Here is a 25,107-nt window from a genome sequence, read left to right as displayed (position 1 = left end):
GTCTGCGGGGCTGCTGGACCAACTTGCTTTTAACGCAGAAGTCCTCATTTCAGTATCCCTGAAGGACAAGCATCCCCAATCCGGGAAGTTTTATTAGCGGCCAACTCTAATTGGCGTAAGTTCTTTCTTTCGCGAGACAAAAAAATCTCATGCCGTAACTTCTACTCACCTTTCCTACCACATGACGCTCCATTAATTCAATGCTCGTCTCTAGAAAAGGCTAAATGTACTAAAACGAACATCTGGAAAAGAGCAGAAGGCAAGCGGCAGGCCACCTCACATTATTCTTGGGTTTCAAAACTTCTTTGCACAAAAGCTTCGGGGTCAAGGGAGCAGAGCGCCGTGTGCTGACGTCTGCGTGTCTGGACGGGGTTCGGTCTGAGCACCACGCGAGGCGGTCTTCATCGTCCTCGTGCCACAAAAACCCACGGGAAGATGTGGCCCAGATGCATTCTCACGCACCGAGTGCGTGTGCGCCCCGAGGTGCGGACCCAGCCAGGATCAGACTACGCAGACAGGCTGGCAAGGCTGCCTTCTGACTCAGAAGCAGGCCCTGCACGTGGAAAAACCTGCCCACGCCTCGGTTTTCTCACGTGTTGAAAGTGAGTGAATCTGCTCTCGGCACCGGGCCCGTGTGAAATGGGACAGTAACGCGCATGTGCGGTTTCCGCGCACGTGGGCGCACACCGGGCGGGGTGGGACTGACCCTGTAATACGAGGAAGCACCTGCTCTCTCGACACTCCCGCTTTCGGTGTTTAAAATCACCCCTGTGGGTGCTCCCCTCCAGAGGGCTGCATTTATGGAATTAGATGCAAACCGAACTGGCTTGGGAAGTAACCTTATGGGAAACTGCTGAGATTCCGCAGCATCCTGACACCTTTCTGGATCTGTAGTACTCACGACCAATGGGTGAACTAATAGAATGTTCACGCCCTGACGTAACTGAGGTACAGCAGAACATACTAAGGCTGACAACAGGAAGGGACACTCCTACGAACAGCACCGAGAGTCTGATTTCAGAGACAATGAGGAAAGAAAGGTTGATTATTCAGTCCTTCCTTCTCGACCACAAAGGCTGTTCCACTATGTTGTTTATTGTTCTATTCACGTGAACGGGATTTATAAAGGTTGAGTCCACCAAAGGCCAAATCTCCGTTTGTCTGGATGCTCTTCCTCCCACAACAGAAACAGATGCATTCTGGGGCTGGCGGGGTGAGGGGAAAAGCGGGAAGTTTTTTCCCCAATGTTTATTTTATTTCCTGAGAGAGAGAGAGAAAGATAGAGAGAGAGAGAGGGAGGAAGAGAGGGAGGGAGGGTGGGAGAACAAACAGGGGAAGGGCAGAGAGGGAGACACAGAATCTGAAGAGGCTCCAGGCTCCGAGCTGTCAGCATGGAGCCCGACGTGGGGCTCGAACACATAAACCGTGAGATCATGACCTGAGCCAAACTTGGATGTTCAACTGACTGAGCCACCCAGGCAGCTGTCAGCACTTTTTTTTTTTTTTTAACATTTATTCATTTTTGAAAGACAGAGACAGAGCGCAAATGGGGAAGGGGCAGAGAGAGAGAGAGGAGTCACAGAATTCGAAGCAGGCTCCAGGCTCCAAGCTGTCAGCACGGAGCCCGACGCGGGGCTCGAACTCACAAACCAAGAGATCATGACCTGAGCCAAAGTCAGCTGCCCAACCGACTGAGCCACCCAGGCGCCCCAGCGTTTTTCAAAAATGGAACATTGTGTTTGGAAATGTTACATCAAATCTGAAAAAGCCAACAGGCAACAGAATAGACCACTGCAGCTGGGTATGATACAAAAACCAAAAATACAAATGGGAAACTAACACGAACACCTTCTCCACTAACAGTGACATAACTAGGGAATGTAATTAACAAGAGGAGCCCAGGAACACAGTCCCGGAAGTGACCCCTTGGTCACTAGGAACTCACTGCCCAGTCACAAGGCCCCAGTGGAGAGAGCATAAACCCTAATAAAAGGCACAGAAGAATATTCAAACAAATGAAGGAAATCTTCCCTTCCCTGGTGAGGGGTGACGTCCTACTACAAAGATAACTTCTCCACAAGGCAACCTGCACACTGAATGCAATCTTAAACATAATTCTAACTGGATTTTTGATGAGCTCAAATAAGGTTAGGTGAATGATAAAAATCCTAGTGGCAATCTTAAGAGAAAACCTGTGCATTTCCTCATTTGGGAGGTTAGCTCAAGCCTGCTCTCGTGGTAGGGTCCAGGTGTTACCCCAGGAATGTGCACATTCCGCAGGAGACTGAAACCCAACAACATCAATACACTGAAAGCAAGTCGCTTGCATACCCTCATCAATCAAAAGGCGCAGACCTCTGACTGAATAAAGTAACCCTCAACTCCTTACTGTCAGCAACAAGCCTGCTTTAAATATAAAAACACAAACTGGTCACAAGTAAAAGTAAGGAAAAAGACATTCCAGGTTCACATGAGTCAAGAGAGAGAGCAGAAGCGGCTATATTAACATCAAAGTGGTTTTCGGAGCAATTAAGATGACCAGGGATAAAGAGGATCATTCCATAATGATAAAGGAGTCAACTAATAAGTAATGCTAGTATCTATGCACTGAATGACACGATATAAAACTTGACAGAACTGTAAGAAAAAGACAATAAGCAATCAGAAAATAAACAGCGCTGATTACAACAGCACCAAAAGATGAAATATTTATGAGCCTAAAAAAACACACGTAGGATCTGTATGCTGAAAGCCACAAAACAATGCCAAAATGGAGACGTACTGTGTTCACGGACTATGGGTAAGGTATCAGCTCTCCCCGAATCTACAGAGTAGTGCGATTCCAATCGAAACCCCTGAAGGATAGTTTGTAGAAAAAACCAAACTGATTCTAAAATTTATATGGAAAAGTAAAATAACTAGATAGGCAAACAGCTTTGAGAAAGAAAAACAGGATCGAAGCATTCACACTACCTGATGTCAAAATTTACTAGGAAGTGACATGACGGTAATGAAGACAGTGTGGTATTGGCGAGAAGATCCCTAATCAATGGAACAGAACAGAGTCCAGAAACAGACTCACAAATATGGTCAGCTGACTTATGACAAGGGTGCAAAAGAAAGTAACCATTTCCAAGAATGGTTAGTCCTTTCAGTAAGTGGAATAGTTGGACAGCCATATGCTACAAAATGAACCTCAGCCAAAATGAATCACAGACCTAAATATAAAATATACAGCCATGAAACCACAGGGGTGCCTGGGTGGCTCGGTCGGTTAAGCATCCGACTCTTGATTTCGGCTCAGGTCATGATCTCACACGCTGACAGCCCGGAGCCTGCTTGGGATTCTCTCTCTCCTTCTCTCTACCCCTCCCCTCCGAAAGTAAACAAACATTAAAAAAACCCTATAAAACCATAAACATTTTAAGAGAAATATCTTTGTGAGCTTGGGTTAGGCAGAGACTTCTCAGATATGATACCAAAAGAAACAAATCATAAGTCAGACTTCATCTAAATTAAAACTCTGTAAAAGACACTGGGTTAAAATAAAAACATAAGCCATAGACTGAAAGAAGGTAGACTGGCAAAGGTTTGTATGTAGAATATGTAAAGAAGCCTCCAGCTCAATAATAAGAAAACAAACAACCCAATTAAAACATGGGCAAATGATCTGAATAGACACTTCACCAAGGAAGATCTACAAATGATGAACAAGCCCAGGAAAAAATGTTCAGCATCATTAGTCACTAGGTAAATGCAAATCAAAGCCAAAATGAGAGGGGCACCTGGCTGGCTCAGTCAGTAAAACAGGTGACTCTTGATCTAAGCATTGTGGGTTCAAGCCCCACGTGGGGTGGAGAGATTACTTGAAAATTAAAAAAAAAAAAAAAAAAAAAAAAGCCAAAATGAGGTAAAAGGACTGAGGACCCCAGTGTTGACAAGGACTCAGAGCAACCTCAATCCTTACACCCTGCTGGCACGGAAAGTGATTTAGGAAGTTAAACATGTGACATGACCCAGGAGTCCTGCCTGTTTACCCGAGTTAAGTGAAAACCTATGTCCAAAACTTGCACATGAATATTACAGCATTTCTATTGCCCCACATGCCCCTCAACTGGGGAATGGATAAACTGTGGTACGTCTATGTAGTGAGATACCACTGAGCAGCTCACGGGAACAAACCGCTGGGGTGGACCTCGAACACATTATGCAGAATGAAGGAAGCTGGATTCAAAAGGCTACAGACCGTATGAGCCCACCTACGTGACATTCTGGAAAAGACGATAGGGGAGAGCTGCGGACTGATCAGTGGTGGCTAGGGACAACAGGGGAGGAGAAGTCTTGACAATACAATGGAGTAGCAAAATAATTTTTTGGGAGGGTAATGAAACTGCTCTCGATTTTGACCGTGGTGGTGATTACATGGTTATATGCATGTGTCTGTTCACTAAAAAGACTGAACTTTGCTGTATGTAAATTAAGAATTAATTTTAAAACATGCTATGAAAGGATACTTCTTGCCCGTAAGTTCCTAAACGTCGGTTCACAACATCCTTAGCATCTCAGGAGTTTCTCCACTGTGCCCCTAGATCAAAAGAAATACTCTTCCACTTAGGAGCTTTAAAAACGCCCAGCTTTACTGAGGTATAATTGAGATACAATTAATGGTGTGTGTTTAAAGTGCACAATCTGATATTTTAAAAAATGTTTTTATTTTTGGGGGTGGGGTGGGGGGGAGCAGAGAATCTGAAGCGAGCTCCACGCTGACAGCCAAGAGCCTGATGCGGGGCTTGAACCCACGAACCGTGAGATCAAGACCTGAGGTGAAGTTGGACACTTAACTGACTGAACCACCCAGGTGCCCCTATAATCTGACATGTTTATCATATGCATACATCTGGGAAACCATCATGCAATCAGGATAATAAACACATCTGTCATCCCCCAGAGTTCTCAGAAGCCTTCTGAAGAAATAATAAATATACACCGGTTGGCTAGAAATGGGTAAGGGTATGGGTAGAACTGGGGAGGTGTGGAGTAAGAGGAAATATTAACTGGTACGTATTTCGATCAGAAAACAAACGTGCATTTCTTTGATGGTTTGAAAACATTAAGCCAAGGAGGATTCTCCAAAAATAGTAAGAACGAATCTCAAAGCAGATCTTGATATTACTGACACTGAGAGTACAAAAGTCCCTCTCTGGATTTCAGAAAGCACCACACGTTTTAATATGTTTAAAGTTCCCTGCTGATGTTTGCTTCCCTAACTCATGCTCCTGTGACCGGCTAAACAAAAACAACGAAGCCGAAAGGGGAATGCATGATTTAAATCCTCACTTGAAAGAAATCTGTAGACTATTTGAAGCTTTCCTGCTTAATATACTATCTTCTTTAACCAAAACGTGCATTCCTCTCCCATTTCCAAAGCATCTTCACCCTCACAACACGTAGTACTTTCCAGAACACACTGTAAGTATCAGATGTGAAAATAGAGAAGAACGTCAACTCTCATGTGAGTACAGGACAATCACCCTGGGTCTGTGGGCAGTAAACCCCTCATAGGGACCCAAGAAGAATTGCTTTGCCCTTAATGGAAAATGCTGACTTGAACCCTAAGCATCAAAGAAATGACTTGTAAAGCACCATCTGGTCATTTACAAGCAGTAGAGAGGACAATGACGTGATGGGCTCATTTTCCCTGGAAACCTAGCCAATGTCCTGGTAAGAAGAGCATCACCATCACACCACGTATACAAAGTTTCTTACTGTTGTTTTAAGTTTATTTATTTTGGGATGCCTGGGTGGCTCCGTCAGTTAAGCGCTGACTTCGGCTCAGGTCACGATTTCATGGTTTGTGAGTTCAAGCCCTGCACTGGGCTCTGTGCTGATGGCTCAGAGCCTGGAGCCTGCTTCAGATTCTGGGTCTCCTCTCTCTGCCCACCCCCCTCTTGTGATCTGTCTCTCTCTTTCTCTAAATAAATAAATTAATTAATTAAAAAAAAAAGGATCTTGGGCGCCTGGGTGGCTCCATCAGTTAAGCGTCCGACTTCGGCTCAGGTCACGATCTTGCAGTCTGAGTTCGAGCCCCACGTCGGGCTCTGTGCTGACAGCTCAGAGCCTGGAGCCTGCTTTGGATTCTATGTCTCCCTCTCTCTCTGTCCCTCCCCCACTCAAGCTCTGTCTCTCAAAAAATGAACGTCAAAAAATTTTTTAAAAAATTTGAGAGAGACAGAGAACAAGTGGGGGAGGGGTGGGGGGGGAGAGAGAGAGAGAGAGAGAGAGAGAGAAAGAGGATTTGAAGTGGTCTCTGTGCTGACAGCACAGAGCCCCACGTGGGCCTCAAACTCATGAACCATGAGATCATGACCTGAGCCGAAGTCAGAGCCACTCAGGTGGCCCAGAAGTGACATCTCTAACAAGCACCCAGGTGGTGCTGCTGCTGCTGCCTTGGAGCAGTGTGCTTCTGGAAGAGTGGTTCTCACCCTCTGGTTTTCAGACCCCCTTAAATTCCTAAACGTTACCGAGGACCCCAAAGAGCTTTGGCTTATGAGTCATTTCTGATGTCAACTGCGTTAGAAATTAAACAAGAAAAATTAAAAAAAACATGAATCCATTAAAAAATACTAAGCCCAGGGGTGTGTGGATGGCTCAGTTGGTTAAGCGTCTGCCTCTTGGTTTCGGCTCAGGTCATGATCTCATGGTTCGTGGGTTCAAACCCTTCATCAGGCTCCATGCTGACAGTATGGAACCTGCGTGCGATTCTCTATCTCCCTCCCTCTTTGCCCCTCCCTCACTCAAGCTGTCTCTGTTTCTCTCAAAATAAATAAACTTAAAAAAAGGAAAAAAAAAATAAGCCCACCGTGTCAATACAAAAGCTATTTGAATATTTAAATAATTTTCCGTAGCAATGTTAGTTATTTCATTAAATCTCATGTTACAGAAAATACAGGTGACCCTTGAACAATGCAGGGGCTAGAGGGATCAATCCACCGCGCAGTCGAAAATCTGCGTATAACTTCCGACTCCCCCCAGAACTTAACTACTCATTGCTTACTGTTGACTGGAAGCCCTACTGATGACATAAACATCAATTAACACACATTTTGTGTTTTATACGTAGCATATATATTCTTACAATACAGTGAGCTAGAGAAAAGAAAATGCTAAAAAAAATCATAAGGAAGAGAAAATACACTTATGGTACTGTACTGTATTTATATTAAAAAAAAAATCTGGGTATAACTGGACCTTCCCAGTTCAAACCTGTGTTGTTCGGGGGTCAAACTGTATTTTGCAAAACAAACACAAATGCAGCGAGAAGAGTGGCATTTTTTTACATTTTTGCTACTCTCTTTACTGTCCGGCTTAATAGAAAACGGCTGGGTTCTCATGTCTGCTTCTATGCTCTGAATGTTGGTTTGGTTGAAATACAGGAAGTAAATGTCTCTTACGTGGTGCAGCTGGAAAAGGGAGGAATAATTAATGGGTCCTTTTCAGAGGACCGTGGACTTCTTTGAAGCTACACCCAATTGACAAATGGTAGTTTCTCTTAGCGGTGAGGTGGTCTCTACATTAAAACCCAAGGGCGCCTCTTGCACGTTGAATGGCTCTCTGGCCCACCAACGATTACGGAACATCATTTATCGGTCATGGGGAAAATACTGGTTCAGCGGGTCATGTAGATCTTCCAGTGGGGACTCGTTTCGCCACATGTACTAAAAATCCCATCTGTTCACGGCATCGCTGATCTAAGCAGGAGAGCCCGGGGCCCCGGGTGGCTGATGCTCACACTGAGTGGAGACAAATTTTTCAAAATTCAAACTTTTGCCCCAAAGCTCAAACTTTGCATTGACAACAAACACTCTCACTTATTTTCCTTTAAGCGACATTCTCATTCTGTTTATTTTTTGAGAAATGCTTGCTAATGTTCATTCGAATCACCAGTTTGTCTCTGAGTCACTTAAAGTAAAAATGGGTGTCTGTGAAAACGGTGGTTTTTCTATCAGTGTACCGACTATAAGAACAAAATGCCAATGCCTGAAAAACAGATTAACGAGAGAATTTAATCGAAAGAACAAACAAACAGATGGTTGGTTAGATTTAAAATAAGACTGAAATGAAGAGATAATGAGCTTTAGGTCTGAGACTCTAGATGCCAGGAGCCCCCCTGTGGGCCCGGTTCCCTTTCACCCTCATTCTCAGGAGTTTTTTCAATCTGAAAACAAACGGGCTGGATGACCCGTAACACTCTGTTTCACGCTAGGACTGAAGTCCATGATGTATAAAAGCAGACAGCACACATGAAAAGATGCTCACTGGGGAAATGCAAATCGAAACCACAGCGAGATCCCACCACACCCCCACCCCGATGGCTAGCATCCAGCAGACAGACAGTAGCAAGTGTGGGCAACACGGGGGGGCCGGAGCCCTCGTGCCCTGCTGGTGGGGGTGCATCCGGGGGCAGACGCTTTGGAAGACAGTCTGGCGGGTCTTCCAAATGTTAAACACCCAGTTAACACGGGACCCAGCAGCTCCGCTCCCAGGTGAATACTCCAGGGAAATGAGCACACACACGCACACCGCAGCTCGTACGGGAGTGTTCACGGCAGCGTCGCTCGTAACCGCCAAGTAGCAGAAACAACCCAAATGCCCATCCACGGATGAATGGATAAATAAAAATGTAGTACGTGTCCATAGCATGAAATATTATTTGGCAACACAAATAGTAAGTGATGCAGGCTACCACACGGATGAACCTCGAAGCCATTATGCCAGTGAAGGAAGGCCACGCATCATATAATCCCCGTTGGCAGGAAATGTCCAGGGTAGGCAACTCTCGAGAGACAGAAAGGCAATAAAGGGCTGCCGGAGGTTGGGGGTGATAGGTCAGGGAGGACTGGCAGTGACTGTTAATGGGCTTGGGGTTTATTTTTAGAGGGATGAAAATGTTATAAACAATTAGATGTGACGAAGGCTGCACAGTACTGTGAATATATTAAAAACCATGGATTGTATATTTATTAAGTATGTATGTATTTATTTTTATATTTTCTTTTATATTTGAGAGAGAGAGCAGGGGAGGGGCAGAGTGACAGGGACAGAATCTGAAGCAGGCTCCATCCAGGCTCCGAGCTGTCAAGCACAAAGTCCGACGCGGGGCTCAAACTCGGGAGCAGTGAGATCGTGACCTGAGCTAAAGTTGGGTGCTTAACTGACTGAGCCACCCTGGTGCCCTAGGATTGTATATTTTAAATGAGTGAACTGCACGTATATGAATGACTTCTCAATGCATCTGTTCAGAAACTATATAGCAGTCCAATCTAACGGGCAAATACATATTTTTAAAGTTTATTCATCTATTCTGAGAGAGAGAAAGAGTGCGTGCATGTGAGTGGGGGAGGGGCAGACAGAGAGAGAGAGAGAGAGGGGGAGAGAATCTAAAGCAGGCTCCACACTGTCTTCGAGGAGCCCAATGTGGGGCTTGAACTCACACTGTGAGATCATGACCTGAGCTGAAGTTGGACGCCCAACCGACTGAGCCCCCTGGGCGTCCCTAACAGGCACCACATTTAAAAGAAGTAGCATAAGGGGCCGCCTGCGTGGCTCAGTTGGTTGAGCACCCGACTCTTCGTATCAGCTCAGGTCAGGGGTTCAGGGTCGTGGCATTAAGCCCTACGCTGGGCTCCACGCTGAACATGCAGTCTGCTTGAGATTCTCTCTCTCCCTCTCCTTCTCCCTCTGCCCCTCCCCTGCTCAAGTGTGCTCTCTCAAAATAAATAAATGAGCATTAAAAAAAAAAGCAGTAGCATAAGGAGTATAGCATCTACAGAGCTTTGGATTCTTCAAAGTAAGTGGAAATTCACATCTTTAAAAGTACTGTGAGCACACACACACACCAGGCAATACTCAAGGGGGCTGGCTAAGTGCTGCTTCAGGGGTCAGCAAAGCACGTGGCATCCGGGGGAACCGGGAGGGGACCCACATTTCTTCCACCTGCTCTGCTGGGTCTAGGCCTGGGGATGGAGGCCTTCTGTTGACCGCGTGAGTTTGGCACTCGGTCTCCACTTCTGAGAGGGCAAGAAACCACCATCAACCACCATCCTCGCTACATGCTTTCTTCCTTCTGCCTGTCCCACGAAGAGGGAGGCTTTGAGAAGGCAGAAATCCTGTTCACTGGTCTATTTCCTCACCTAAAAAAGTTCCTGGCCCATAATGGATGCTCAGTAAGTATCTGCAAGTACTTTAGGGGGTCGACTGTCCAACACTCCAAAGACCGACCCGACTTTTGGGGTGGGGGACAAAGTGAAGAGAGCGGGAAGAGAACCCAGTCAGGACACAATTATCAACAGGGAGAGAAGTAATGATAATTTAATCTAAACAAAAGTTCCGGGGCTTTAAGCGTCCTGAGCAGTTGTGGTAATGTGCACTTCTTTTTATTTTTTAACGTTTCCTTATTTACTTTGAGAAAGAGAGGGAGAAAGAGAGAGCGAGCGCAAGCAGGAATAGGGAAGGGGCAGAAGGAAAGGGAGAGAGAATCCCAAGCAGGCGCTGCACTAACAGCGTGGAGCCCAACGAGGGACTCGATCCCACCATGAACCATGGGATCATAACCTGAGCTTAGCCAACGGGGCCCCCCAGGCATCCAGGTAACGCGCACTGTAAACACAAGAGAGCCTGATTTGAACAGGGGAGGGGACCCGGTTCAGAGCCAGGCATCTGACCCAAACCAGGCTGACCTAAGCCTCATGTTCTGCATTCTTCCTCCTCCCTCCTTAAAAATGGAAAAACCTGGGGTGCCTGGGGCGGGGGGGCTCAGTAGTTTGTGTCTGACTCTTGATCTCAGCTCAGGTTCTTGAGAATGAGCCCCGGGTCGGGCTCTGTGCTGACAGTGTGGAGCCTGCTTGGGATCTCTCTCCTTCTCTCTCTGTCCCTCCCATGCTCCCACTCTCTCTCAAAATAAACAAACATTAAAAAAAAAAAAAATGGAAAAACCCTCCAACCATGTGATTTAATATGTAACAAATTGATGTGCTTATAAATTTAATATGTATTAACAAATGGATTTAATTTATTATTTTTAAAAATAATTTAAAAATGTTTATTCATTATTGAGTGAGTGAGCGAGAGAGAGCATGTGCGTGCGTACAAGCAGGGGAGGGGCAGAGACAGAGGGAGACAGAGGACCCGAAGCAGGCTATGCACTGACAACAGAGAGCCCGATGCGGGGCTCGAATCATGAACCGCGAGATCATGACCTGAGCCAAGGTCAGGTGCTTAACTGACCGAGCCACCCAGGCACCCCGAATTTAATTTAAAGATAAAATAAATTTGATATGCAATAAAGAAGCATTTAAAATCAATGGAGAAAAGGGAATATTCAACACATGATGTACAGGCAAATGATTTTTCTATCATTTTATAAGAAAATAAAGTTATATCCCTCTCCTGCACTATAAAAAAACAAAGTTCCAGGAGGATTATAAAGTGAATGACAAAATTACGAAGGTGTTAGGGAAAATGTTAGGTTGTTTCTTTGAGATTTTGGCATTTTGGGAGGCCTTCCAAAGTAAATGAGGCTTGAAAGTAAGGAGAGAAAAAACGACACTCCCATTTTCTTTAGTCTGAACAGGAAAAGGTCAGGGCACTCATCATGAGTGATGGGGAAGGAACCTCACAGCCTCGGGCTGACCACACATTGGTAAATTCTCAACTTTAAAGAGTTAACAACAACAAGTTAAAATAAGTTGATAGCGACTTCTGACACAACAGGTTATGAAAAGCACAAAAATGAACATTGCTTTCAAATATCTTTTCCAAAGTAAACACACTAAAGTGAGAAATAAACATAGTTTAGGTCATAAGATTAGTCACTTCTGAAACATGTAGCTTTGGGGGAAAAAATCAGTAACTTAAGGAGGAGTTCAGTGAAAATCAGGATATAATATTTTATATTAAGCAACAAGGACTCCCTTAGAACCAGGGAGTACTAATTTCAGAGGTGGATGAGACACCAACAATTCAAAAAAACACTCAACAGAAAACAAGTTCAGTGTCAAACAACACAAGTTTGAAACGGGATCCTGCAAAGGGCCTAGAAACAGGCTGTGAAGCAGGTGACCAGAGAACGGAGATTTGGGCCTGAATGAAGCCAACAATGAACTAACCGCAGGACCACAGAGGCCATCTCGGCCACTCAGGGCAGACTGTCCCGACATCAGCTCGGTCCCATCACTATTTTTTTTTTTTAATGTTTATTTATTCTTGACAGAGAGAGAGAGAGAGACAGAGCACGAGTCGGGGAGGGGCAGAGCGAGAGAGGGACACAGAATCCGAAGCAGGCTCCAGGCTCCGAGTGGTCAGCATGGAGCCCAACATGGGGCTCAAACCCACGAACCGTGAGATCATGATCTGAGCCGAAGCTGGACGCTCAAACGACTGAGCCACCCAGGCGCCCCGGTCCCATCACTGTTTTAACTCTGCCCCATCATTAAAGTTTTCCTGCACAAGTATGGACAACATGTTTACTTCTAAATTATAGTGAGCACTATTACATCAAAGAGGGTAAGATAGTACGCTCAAATGAGGGCTCTAATGTATGTGGCCCATAGGGTACTCGTGGGAGTTAACACACAGGACACTTCGACTGGCCCTGGAAGGTACCCAGTTCCCTCAACTGTTATCGTTACAGCACAGGACACATTATGAAGACTTCCATTCTTCAAGTACAAATTTCACAACAAGAGGACTTCTTTGTGGGGAGTGTGTTAGGCTCAAACGTCTCGGCTTGTGCTAAGGACACCAGAGCCCTGTGTGTCACTCAGGGTCGGGACGCGCTGGTCAGACTGTAACCACTTACCATATGGACTACTTCCGGGTAAATAGGCTCTGTGATCACATTCCGGTTATGGGTGATATATTCTACCATTTCACTTAAAGCAGCTCGTTTTACTTCCTTCCACTTTAGGTCACTCAGTGGATCGGAAACAAAGTCAAAGAGGACACAACACTGACGCAACTTCTGGATAAAAAGCTTCTCTTGATCAGCAGGAGGAACATCTGAAAAGCAGAAAGCAAAGTATATTGATCGCAAAGATGCTTAACCCACAATCACTGTGAAACGCTTCTAAGCCTTCTACTATTTTTAGTTTGAATTAATAGAGACTCGAGGGAAGGGACGGGGTGGGGGTGAAGAGAGGTCAGACATTCCCCAAACAGAAAAACGACAGCCCGTCAACGGCTCAGCTCATGCGCTTATGAGAACGTTTCTATACCGTTTACTCTCCGAAACCACGTCGAGGTTACTGTTCAGAATACGCCCTCTGGATGCGTTCCCTCATTCGGCAACGACCGCCTGACTGCTGGCTGTCACCACACGCTGGCACCGTGCTGCGCCAAGGAACGAGAGCCGGACCGCAGGCCCCAGTCTGGGGCGAGGGGCACGGACGCCCACGCCAGCGACACCCGCGGACGCAGGCAGGGCGAGGTGAAGAGGGTGACGGGGGGAGGGCACACGGGTGTCCCCTGGCTTCCTGCAAACACGGGGCCAGTGCCATCAGTTTGAGGCTTGTCAGGACGAGCGGCTGCAAACACACGGAGTCACCGCTCCACAAAACACCTTTCGTCCCTTACTCTGGGCTCCGGTCAACTCACACCAGACACGACGCCTGGTGATCTTCGTGGTGACGGCAGCACAGAAACAGTGCAAAGTCCTAAGTCGTAGCACTCGCCTTTACACAGTGGGTGCCTGCCTGGGCAGGGACCATCCTACAAGCTTTCTCCGTACGGACACGTGTTTTTTCAGGTTATCTGTACAGTGACACAACAGGGGGAAGAGACCCGTCTGGAGGGCCACCTTAGGGCTGGGAAGTGGCAGAGCTCTGGACGATTTTCCAGGATTCTGGAACGTCTGGAAAGCTATCTGCCAGCGTGAGCTTGACGGCTTCCCTGGGGTGAAGATGAGCTTTGGGGGTGACGCTAATGAGTGAGGTTTCTCGATATACATACTGAAATGTGTCCGACATTTGCAAAGTGTCTCAGAAGGTTTGCAAAACTCAGTGAACCAGTATCTTCAAAGTGATCGATAAATGGCATTACAAGGTCCTTCCAGGGCACTCAAAGTGCAAGTCCTTCCACTGGATTTTAATGGAATAAAATGTATGCTCGGCTCATTATATGGTTTCAGATTCCCCATCACAGATTCCTTCAAGAAACTGCCTGTTTAGGTCTTGGTGTAATATCAAAGAAAATTCTGGAACTACGTGCAAAGGATATTAAGGAACTTGTCCCCAGCTTCCCCAAACATGTGTCTTCATACATTTCAACTAAGACACACGGCGACACACTGAATGCAGAAGCAGAAAGGAGAATCCGGCGATCTCCTAGTAAGCCAGGCAGGAGGGAGATGTGCACAGAGAGAAAACAATGCCACTCTCTCACTTAATTTGTTTTTCTTTCATAAAATATGGCTTTGCTCATAAAGACGTTATTTCTGTTAACATGCGCTAGGCTTATTGTATTATTATTTTTTTAATGTTTACTTATTTTTGAGAGATAGAGAGACACAGAGCACGAACAGAGGAGGGGCAGACAGAGAGGGAGACACAAAATCGGAAGCAGGCTCCAGGCTCTGGGCTGTCAGCACAGAGCCCGATGCTGGGTTGAACTCAAGGATCTCGAGATCGTGACCTGAGCCAAACTTAGACGCTTCACCGACTGAGCCACTCTGGCGCCCCGAGGTTTATTATTTTTTTTAATATATTTAAAAAAAAAATTTTTTTTTAACGTTTATTTATTTTTGAGACAGAGAGAGACAGAGCATGAACGGGGGAGGGTCAGAGAGAAGGAGACACAGAATCTGAAACAGGCTCCAGGCTCCGAGCTGTCAGCACAGAGCCCGACGCGGGGCTCGAACTCACGGACTGTGAGATCATGACCTGAGCTGAAGTTGGCCGCCCAACCGACTGAGCCACCCAAGTGCCCCCCGAGGTTTATTATTTTTAATTTTAGGATACGTGCTGCCAAAGCGAGACACGGTTTTATTATTTTTATATGAATTAATAAATATACACTTTATCTTTTCTGCTTTCATTTGGAACATGGTCAATATCGGTAGCTAAAGCCACATACACAAAAGCTCGTCGGGGGTCCTACATAACGTTTAGGAGTGTGAAGGGGTCCTGGGCCCAGAGCTGAGACCCCACACCCACCTGCGCCCAGGGCGCACCTCCGGGCCCTCGGGCTTTCCTGCCTCAGTGCTCACGCCCTCACCCTCTTCGCCCCAAGTGTCCTCCCGGCTACTCCTCGTTCCTGCCACCAGCTGCCCGCTTCCTGCTCAGGGCTCTGCCACTACCTGGTCAGCCGCGGGCCGCGCTCCGAGCCGGGCGCTGCGCACTGGCTATTGCTTCCCGCATCTCAGCTATCCTGCCTAGTATCTCATGCTTTCCCCCCACCTGCTCCCCGAACGCACGGGTCAGGTGACTACGTTTTCTAGTTCTCCGTGCACCCCTAACGCCCAGTAACGAGGCTTGCAGAACCAGAATTTGATTCATAAACATTCTGAGTAGTAGGTGTCTGTCTGTTGAATCATTTTCAACGAGTGACGACCGCTACGGTGTTTGGGCCCAACCTCTCCCAATGAAAAGGTTTCCTTTTCTGAATTACCTCCTTGCTTGACTTCAATCCTCACTCAATTAATTCTACAGCTTGGTTCATCCTCCGGTCTGCTAGGATCACCTCAATGAGTTCATTCTGCAGTCACGGCTTGTATATTTGGAACCTATCTGGGATTCTCATGCTCTTGATGCTGGAGAAAACGAAGAAGGCTGTGTTTACCCCAAGAGACACATGAGGACCCAGACACCGAGAGCTTCAACAGCCTCAGGCCACCACGCCATTAAGTGGCAGATCCAGATAGGGCAGCATAATATACCCCAAAGCAAGGGCACGCCCGGGGTCCTCCAGGGTGGTGTCATTAGGTCTCACATACCTCAAAAGCATCTGAAAGCATCATTCGCTCCTTTAACACAGTAATAAGAACTGACATTCAGAATAAAGACAAGGTTATCACCAAAACCACTAAAATAAATTTATTCTGATTAAGGAGGAAGAGCAGAGTAAAACAGATTTAAAGTTTTCTATCTAAAATTCTAAAAGACAGTAAAATCTCAGCCTTCTGGCATTTATGTCGATTCTTCCAGGGTTCCAGACAGTTAAGTTGTTACTGTACTATTTTCATTTATAGTTTATAAAAGAGTCTGTCATGATGATCATCTCATGAACTCTTGGGGCGTCCGGGTGGCTCAGTCAGTTGAGCGTCTGACTTAGGCTCAGGTCATGAGCTCACCGTTCTTGAGTTCGAGCCCCGCGTCAGGCTCTGTGCTGACAGCTGGGAGCCTGGAGCCTGCTTCGGATTCTGTGTCTCCCTCTCTCTGTCCCTCCCCCACTCATGCTCTGTCTCAATCTCAAAAATAAATAAATATTAAAAAAAAATTTAATCTCGTGAACTCTTATTTCCTAAAATCTCATTTGGCTTTTACAATTTCATGGTTTATGGGGCGCCTGGGTGGCGCAGTCGGTTAAGCGTCCGACTTCAGCCAGGTCACGATCTCGCGGTCCGTGAGTTCGAGCCCCGCGTCAGGCTCTGGGCTGATGGCTCGGAGCCTGGAGCCTGTTTCCGATTCTGTGTCTCCCTCTCTCTCTGCCCCTCCCCCGTTCATGCTCTGTCTCTCTCTGTCCCAAAAATAAATAAAAAACGTTGAAAAAAAAAAAAAATTAAAAAAAAAAAACAAAAAACAATTTCATGGTTTAAAAAGTAAAAAAAAAAAATCCCCCCAAACCAAACTTCTAAATTAGCATTGCTAATCTTGAAAGAAGGAAAAGAGGTGTGACAGACTTGAACCTGTACTTGACTCTACTCTTCTGATCATCCCTGTAATGTGAACCGAATGTTACCAAACTAACCAGGCCTGGCACTGTGGGTACCTTACACTTCTGTATTCAGTATTCAAGGCCGCCCGACTCTTAAGTAATAAACCATGACGCTGGACTTGACCCAAACCTTACGTTACCTCCATGAAGCAGAATAAAAAAAAAAAAAAGGACTTTGAATTTTGCCCATGAGGGACAGTGGCTCACTTTAATTTTAAATTGCATACAGACTAATAACACTGACACAAGTGTTTCAGAATGTGTCGATGAAGTGTTGATTTTGATGGCTTCCTGTCTTACGTTTAGGTCTTTCATCCATTTCGAGTTTATTTTTGTGTCTGGTGTAAGAAAGTGGTCCAGGTTCATTTTTCTGCATGTCGCTGTCCAGTTTTCCCAGCACCACTTGCTGAGGAGACTGTCTTTATTCCACTGGATATTCCTGCTTTGTCAAAGTTTAGTTGGCCATACATCTGTGGGTCCATTTCTGGTTCTCTATTCTGTTCCATTGATCTGAGTGTCTGTTCTTGTGCCAGTACCATACTGTCTTGATGATGACAGCTTTGTAGTATAGCTTGAAGTCTGGGATTGTCATGCCTCCTGCTTTGGTTTTCTTTTTCAAGATTGCTTTGGCTATTCGGGGTCTTTTCCGGTTCCATACAAATTTTAGGATTATTTGTTCTAGCTCTGTGAAGAATGCTCGTGTTATTTTGATAGGGATTGCATCGAATATGTAGAGTGCTTTGGGTAGTATCGACATTTTAACAATGTCTGTTCTTCCTATCCAGGAGCATGGAATCTTTTCCCATTTTTTTGTGTCTTTTTCAATTTCTTTCATAAACTTTCTATAGTTCTCAGTATATAGATTTTTCACCTCTTTGCTTATATTTATTCCTAGGTATTTTATGGTTTTTGGTTTATTATTTCTTAAGTTAGGAGCTATTACATTCTTCTACACAGATAAAACCACACACAAGGTACCCTGGGTCTGTATAAACCTTTCAGCAGCCCCCCCGCTCCCCCCCCCCCCCCGCCAGGGTCCTCATGAGTCTATTATTGTAAACTTGGGACCCTTCCCAATTATTTCAAGGTAAATCCTGAATGATACCTAGAAGCAAAATGTAGGGACACACTAGGAGCTGGGAAGACACTAATCCGTGGCGTGGGAAACAGTGCAAACAAGGCGGAGGTATGACTGTGTCGTTCTTTTAAAAACAGACTTACTGAAAGGAAGCCTGTAATTTATAACTGACAGGGATGCTCGAGGAAGGTTATACCATCAGAGTAGGGTGAGGGCACCCCATTAACGCTCTCGGTCCCCACCAGGAGGGAGGGCAGCGTTCCTGTATCCACGACACCAGAGGAGCCATAGGGAATGGGCTCGTTGCCCCGATCCTGACCTTCAAAGTGGGGCCGAGCCCCAGGAGTGCCCAAGGTGGTATCCACAGAACTTCTAGGCATTCACACTTCCTTCTTCTGCAGAGAATAACATGTAAGCCGAGCCAACACGTAACCTGCAAACGGACACACGGTGGGGGCGTGTGCCTCAGGCCGCTTGGCTGCCGGCACGTGTGGTCAGGTCTGCAGACCACCGCCAGGCAGCAAGGAGCCACGGCAGGCTTTAAAAAGTCACTCCTAAGCCACTAATTGTATCACAGCCAACTTCACAGGTGCTGCAAGCCTCTGTGTGCCTCAGTGTGCACCCCTCAGAAGGGGCAGAGTGGGGACATGACACGCTTGAACCACGAATCGTGGGATATGGTGAGGCTGCATCACTGAGTTGTAGCTATATGCGAGGGGGCATCATGCGAGCTGTTGGCGGACAGAAAAATGATTACACAGCCAAGCCCACTTCTACGTGACAAGTGTTGGCGGTGAAAAGAAAACACTTCAAATACAATAAAGAACCAACTTGCAGCACGACAGGTGCAAAAAGACAGGAGAACCAGGCCCTCTGGTACATAGGAAATGGCTTTTTCCAAATAACCATGACTCGAACGAAATAAAGAGAAAATAAAGAGACTGCTAAAACTATGAGCCTGGAGAATGCCACCTCGAGAGATTCCCTCCCCGCAAAGGTTCATGCTCACGGGCGGTCAACTACTTTGTGGTCACTCACGGAATGTGTGCTAAGCAGCTGAAGCGGCTTGATTTCCAAGGAGAGAGAGCACAGTGTAACCACAGCACCTCCGTGAGCTCCCACGGCGCCTTCTCAAAGGCACGGTGCACAGGTCCCAAGAGGGTCTAAGAAAATACGAAGTTGTGAGCCCACAGACAAGAGATAGCTCATTCACAATGGGAACAAACAAGCAATCTCGCTAAAAGCAGACAGCCAAACCTTGAGCTACGATGTCATCTCGTCCTTCCGATGTATCTATTCTTAGTACAAGGTGAGCGGGAATAAAGTTGGATTCAGTTACTAACACTATGCAGTAAATGTGTGCTTCTTCATTAACGTGGGCTAAATTCCACTGAGCTCTATTTCTTATATGACAAAGTGAGGCAGATGGCAGGGTCCCCCCACTAGAAAACAAAAGTTCAGCATTACTCTTTTGTTTTTGAAAAAGGAAGTTTATGTGCCATTTCTGAAATGACCCATCCTTCCCACTGCTGCCTGCGGCCCCTCTGTCCTCGATCCCGTCTGCAGGCCCGGAACGTTCTGCTGCACTGACGCCTCTCCCAGCACCAACACCCGAGTCCTAGCTCCTACAGCCTTAAAATAAGGCTCGGTATCTGTTAAACTAAGTTCTTTCACCTTGTTCTGTTCCATGCTGATTATTCATGGCCCTTTATGTTTTTGTAAATATTTTTGAGAGAGAGAGAGATGGAAAAAGAGAGAGCGAGAACAGATAGGGAAGGGGCAGAGAGAGAGGGAGACACAGAATCTGAAGCAGGCTCCAAGCTCTGAGCTGTCGGCACAGCCGGACGCGGGGCTTGAACTCACGAACCGCGAGGTCACGACCTGAGCTGAAGTCGGATGTTCAACCGACTGAGCCCTCCAGATGCCCTATTAATGACCCTTTAAATTCCCTTTATCAATTTGGGAAAAATGGAAGCCTGTGCGATAATGAGACTTCCAATCCACGGACATGGAATATTTCTCCGCTCACTCAAGTTTTCCCTAAATGTCTTTCAATAAAGTTTTATAATTTTCTCTTACAATGTGCTGCACATTTTTTAGATTTACTCTTTGGTATCTGTTAGGTTCTGATGCCCCTGTAAATGGTATCTTTAAAAAGATTTAATTTTTCTAACTGCTGCTGTGACACACAAAAAATGTTTTGGGGGATTACTTCTGTATCTAGCTACTTGGCTTAACTCTTCTAATTAACTCCATTAATTCTAATAAAGTTATCTGTAAATCCCTTTGGTTTTCTGTGTATGCCATCCTTTCTCTGCAAAGACCGATGGTGTTCTTTTTCTTGCCTGAGCCACCTGCCAGGATGTGGCGAGAGCAGCTCCCTTCACCTCTCCCAGCCTGGAGGGAAGCTCCCACCAGATCCCGCTGGGCCTGAGGGAGCCACCAGAAGTCTGTAGATAACATTCCCCAGATGAAGAAGCTGACTTAGAGATTCGGCGCTGCCCCAATCCACATCCCATCAGGGACTCGTGGAACTGGGCAAGCGGACCCTAAAATGCATAGGAAACGTAAGGGGTCAACACAAACCAAGACCCTCTTGGAGAAGGTCTTTAACAGGGTGGGGTAACTCACTGTTCTGGAAATGCAGACTTACTGTGAAGCTTCATTAATGAAAACGGCCAAGCCACAGAGAACAGAGCCCACGGACAGGCGTGGGCATATACGGATTCTTGATTTATGACAGAACTGTACTGCAGAATAGTGAAGAAAAGTCAGTCTTTAAAATTTAAATACATGGCACTGGGACAACTAGGTACCCAGGGAGAGGAAATAGGGGAGGGAGGAAGGAAGGAAGGAAGAAGGGAAGAAGAAACTGGGTCACGTTATATATATATATATATAATATATATATTGTATATATATAAAAGCCCCTAGTGGGTTATGAATTAAATTTGAAACACAAAACCCTAATGCTTTTAGAAAATAATACAGAAGAATATCTTAGGTCAAGAAAGAAGTGGAAAAGGACTTTTTTTTTTTTTAAATTTGAGTTTGGTTGATACACAATGTGACGTTAGCTTCAGGTGCACGATCCAGTGGTTCAACAACTCTATACCTGACGCTGTGCTCACCACGAGTGTAGCCACCGTCGGTCACCAGCCAACACAGCATATACCACTGACGATATTCCCTGGGCCGTATCTTTGATTCCCGTGGCATATTCATTCCACAACTGGGAGCCTGTACGTCCACCTCCCCTCCACCCGTTTTGTCCATACCCCCCACATCTTCCCCTCTAGCAACCATAAGTTCGTCCAGCTGTTTGTTCATTTGGTTTTCGAGAATCCAAATATAAGGGAAAACATATGGTATTTGTCTTTTTCTGTCTGACTTATTTCATTTAGCGTTATACTCTCTAGCTCCATCCATGTTGTTGCAGATCTCATCCCTTTTTATGGTTGAGTAGTATTCCACGGTCTGTACGCGTGCATGTATATATATGTACAGGTATATATATACACACACCTTCCTTATCCATTCACCTATCAGTGCATACTTGGGTTGCTTCCAAATCTTGGTCATTGTAAATAATGTTGCAATCAATGCAGAGGTGCACATATCGTTTTGAATTAGCGTTTTCATTTTCTTTGGGTAAATACTAGTGGGATAACAGATCATACTTTTTTTTTTTAGGGAGCTCTGTACTGATTTCCACAGTGGCTATGCCAATTTATATTCCCACCAGCAGTACACAAGAGTTCCTTTCTCTCCACATCCTTGCCAACGCTTGTTATTTCTTTTTGACTCTAGCCATTGTGACAGGTGTGAGGTGGTATCTCATTGTGCTTTGGATTTGCATTTCCCTGATGAGCGATGCTGAGCATCTTTTCATGTGCCTGTTGGCCATCTGTACGTCTTTGGAAAAATGTCTATTCGGGACCTCTGCCCATTTTGTAATTGATGATGATGATGATGATTGTTATTTGATGTTGAGTTGTATATACTCAACTTTATATACTCTCTTTATATACTTTGTATATTAACCCCTTACAGGATATATAATTTGCAAATATCCTCGTCCATTCAGTAGGTTGCCTTTTTGTTTTGCTGACTGTTTCCTTTGCTGTGTGAAAGCTTTTTATTTTGGTGCGGTCCCAACAGTTTATTTTTTGCTTTTGTTTCCCTTTCCTTAGGAGACATATCTAGAAAAATGTTGCTGTGACCAATAAAGAAATTACTATCTGTGTTCTCTTCTAGCAGTTTTATGATGTCAGGTCTCACATTTAGGCCTTTAATCCATTTGAGTTTTGTGTTTTTGCACGTAGCTGTCCAGTTTTACCCACACCATTTATTGAAGAGATTGTCTTTTCCCCATTATATATTCCTGCCTCATCATAGATTGACCAGAAAAGCATGGGTGTATTTCTGGGATCTCTATTGTGTTCCATTGATCTATGTGTCTATTTTTGTGCCAGTACCATACTGTTTTGATTACTACAGTTTTGTAGTGTAACTTGAAATCTGGAATTGTGATACCTCCAGCTTTGTTATTCTTTCTCAAGACTGCTTTGGCTATTCAGGGTCTTTTGTGGTTCCATACAAATTTTAGTATTATTTATTCTAGTTCTGTGAAAAATGCTATTGGTACTTAGGGATTGCACCGAATCCGTAGATTGCTTTGGGTAGTATAAATATTTTAACAATATTAATTTTTCCAATCCATAAGCATGGTATATCTTTCCATTTGGTCATCTTCAATTTCTTTCATCAGTGTTTTACAGTTTTCAGAGTATAGGTCTTTCACTTCCTTGGTTAAGTTTAAATTTATTCTAGGTATTTTATTCTTTTTGGTGTTTTCTTTCTTTTCTTTTCCTTTCTTTTCTTTTTTTTTTTTAAGAGCAGGAGTGTGCAGAAGCAGGAGAGGGAGAGAGCAGAGAGGCAGAGGGCAAAGGGGGAGGGAAGGGAGGGTGAGAGAGAGAGAGAATGAATGAATGAATGAATCTCAGGCAGGCTCCACACCCAGCATGGAGCCTGATACAGGGCTCGATCCCATGACCCCAGGATCATGACCCAAGCTGAAAACAAGAGTCAGATGCTCAACTGACTAAGCCACCCAGGCACCCCTCTTTTTGGTGTATTTTTGAATGGAATTTTTCTTAATTTCTCTTCCTGTTGTGTCACTATTAGTGTATAGAAATGTAACCAACTTCTGGGTATTAGTTTTGAATGCTGGGACTTCACTGAATTCAGTGATCACTTGTAATAGTTTTTTTGGTGGGGTCTTTAAGGTTTTCTAGGTATAGTAACATGTCATCTGCAAACTGTGACAGTTAACACGCTCCTTCCAGCGTTAAGCCTCGTTTCCTTTTCTCGTCTGATTGCTATGGCTAAGACTTTCAGTGCTGTGTTGAATAAAAGTGGCAAGGGTGGACATCCTGTCTTTTGGAGGAAAAGCTCTCAGTTTTTCATCGAGTATGATGTTACAATGCGGTTTATTTTTGTGTTTTTTTTTTTTTATTATGTTGAGGTATGTTGCCTCTAAACCCACTTTGTTGAGAGTTTTTATCATGAATAGATGTTGAATTTTGTCAAAGGCTTTTTCTGCATCTATTGAGATAATCATAGAATTTTTCTTTTAACTTTTTTTTAATGTTTATTTTAGAGAGAGACAGAATGTGAGTGGGTTAGGGGCAGAGAGAAAGGGAGACACAGAATCTGAAGCGGGCTCCAGGCTCCGAGCTGTCAGCACAGACCCTGATGCGGGGCTCAAACTCACAAGCTGTGAGATCATGACTTGAGCCCAGGTCGGATGCTCAACTGACTGAGCCACCCAGGCGCCCCCGAGATAATCAAAGGATTTTTATCCTTTGTTTTGTTGATGTGGTGTATCACATTGACTTGCAAATGTTGAACTATGCCTGTATCCCTGGAATAAATCCCACTTGATCACAGTAATGATCCTTTTAAGGCGGCGTTGTACGTGGTTTACTAACACTTTGCCAAAGACTTTTGCATCTATGTTCATCAGGGATATTGGCCTGTAGTTTTCTTCTTTACTGGTGTCTTTGTCTAGTTTTGGTACCAGGATAATGTTGGCCTAGTAGAATGTATGAGAAGCTTTCTTACTCTATTTTTTGGAATAATTTGGGGAAAAAGCCATTAGCTTTTTAAATATTTGGAAGAATCCATCCATGAATTCGTCTGGTCCTGGACTTTTATTTTTTGGTAGTATTTTTGGGGGCGGGTAATTTTTGTTTGTTTGTTTATCACTTTCATTACTAATAATTACTAATATATTCAGATTTTCTATTTATTCTATATTCAGCTCTGGAAGACTGCATGTTTTTAGTAATTTACTCATTTCTTCTAGGTTGTCTAATTTATCGGCATACAATTTTTTGTAGTAGTCTCTATCTTATAATCTTTTGTATTTCTGTGCTGTTGGTTGTTACTTCTCTTTCATTTCTGATTTTACTTACTTGGGTCCAAGAAAACTTAAGACGTAAAAAATAACGATCACTAAAAGATTGATAAACTGAACATGTAAAATTCAAAATTTTTCCACCAAGAAAAAAAAAAGGCAGGCCACAGAGTAGGGAACTATTTGAATACATATAGCCAGTGGACTCTTGCCCCGGGAGCTGGGACCTGCATTGTTGGCCACTTACCCTACGAACCTCATGCAGGTGCAGGACAACAGGGTAAGAGAATGCTCCCATCAGCACCAATAGCCCAAACTGGAAACAACCTGAATGCTCACCGGCAGCAGATATTCTACAATATTCTGAAACCACAGAGACGAATGAGCCCTATACGATCTGAATACATCTTACAAAACGCTGTTGGGTGAATGAGCTGAGATAAAAAGGACTTATTCAGTATGATTTCATGTTTATAGGGTATAGAAACAGGCATCCCTCAACCCATTCAGGACCTACAGGAGGCTGTGGGCGCCTTGGTCTGGGTGGTGGTTATTTGCTTTTATACTTCTTCATCGCACTTGGTTTTATGTGCTTATTTAAAAAAAAAATTTTTTTTTTACATTTTTATTTACTTTTGAGAGACAGAGCACAAGCGGGGGAGGGGCAGAGAGAGAGGGAGAC

General features: G+C 44.8%; 1 protein-coding gene across 3 annotated transcripts in view; it reads right to left on the bottom strand.

Moving 5' to 3' along the window:
* The window catches only part of PPP2R5C (protein phosphatase 2 regulatory subunit B'gamma), a 127,516-nt gene that overhangs the window by 34,333 nt on the left and 68,076 nt on the right, over positions 1-25,107 (bottom strand). For all 3 annotated transcript variants that reach the window (XM_053889822.1, XM_019462283.2, XM_019462282.2), the window contains one exon: positions 12,857-13,056. In XM_053889822.1, coding sequence (XP_053745797.1) covers positions 12,857-13,056 — 200 coding nt within the window. The remainder of the gene's footprint in view (positions 1-12,856; positions 13,057-25,107) is intronic.

Source organism: Panthera pardus, unplaced genomic scaffold (assembly GCF_024362965.1).
Source record: "Panthera pardus isolate Hobbes unplaced genomic scaffold, ASM2436296v1 HiC_scaffold_24, whole genome shotgun sequence".
NCBI lineage: Eukaryota > Metazoa > Chordata > Mammalia > Carnivora > Felidae > Panthera > Panthera pardus.
This window is presented reverse-complemented; position numbering and strand designations above follow the sequence as displayed.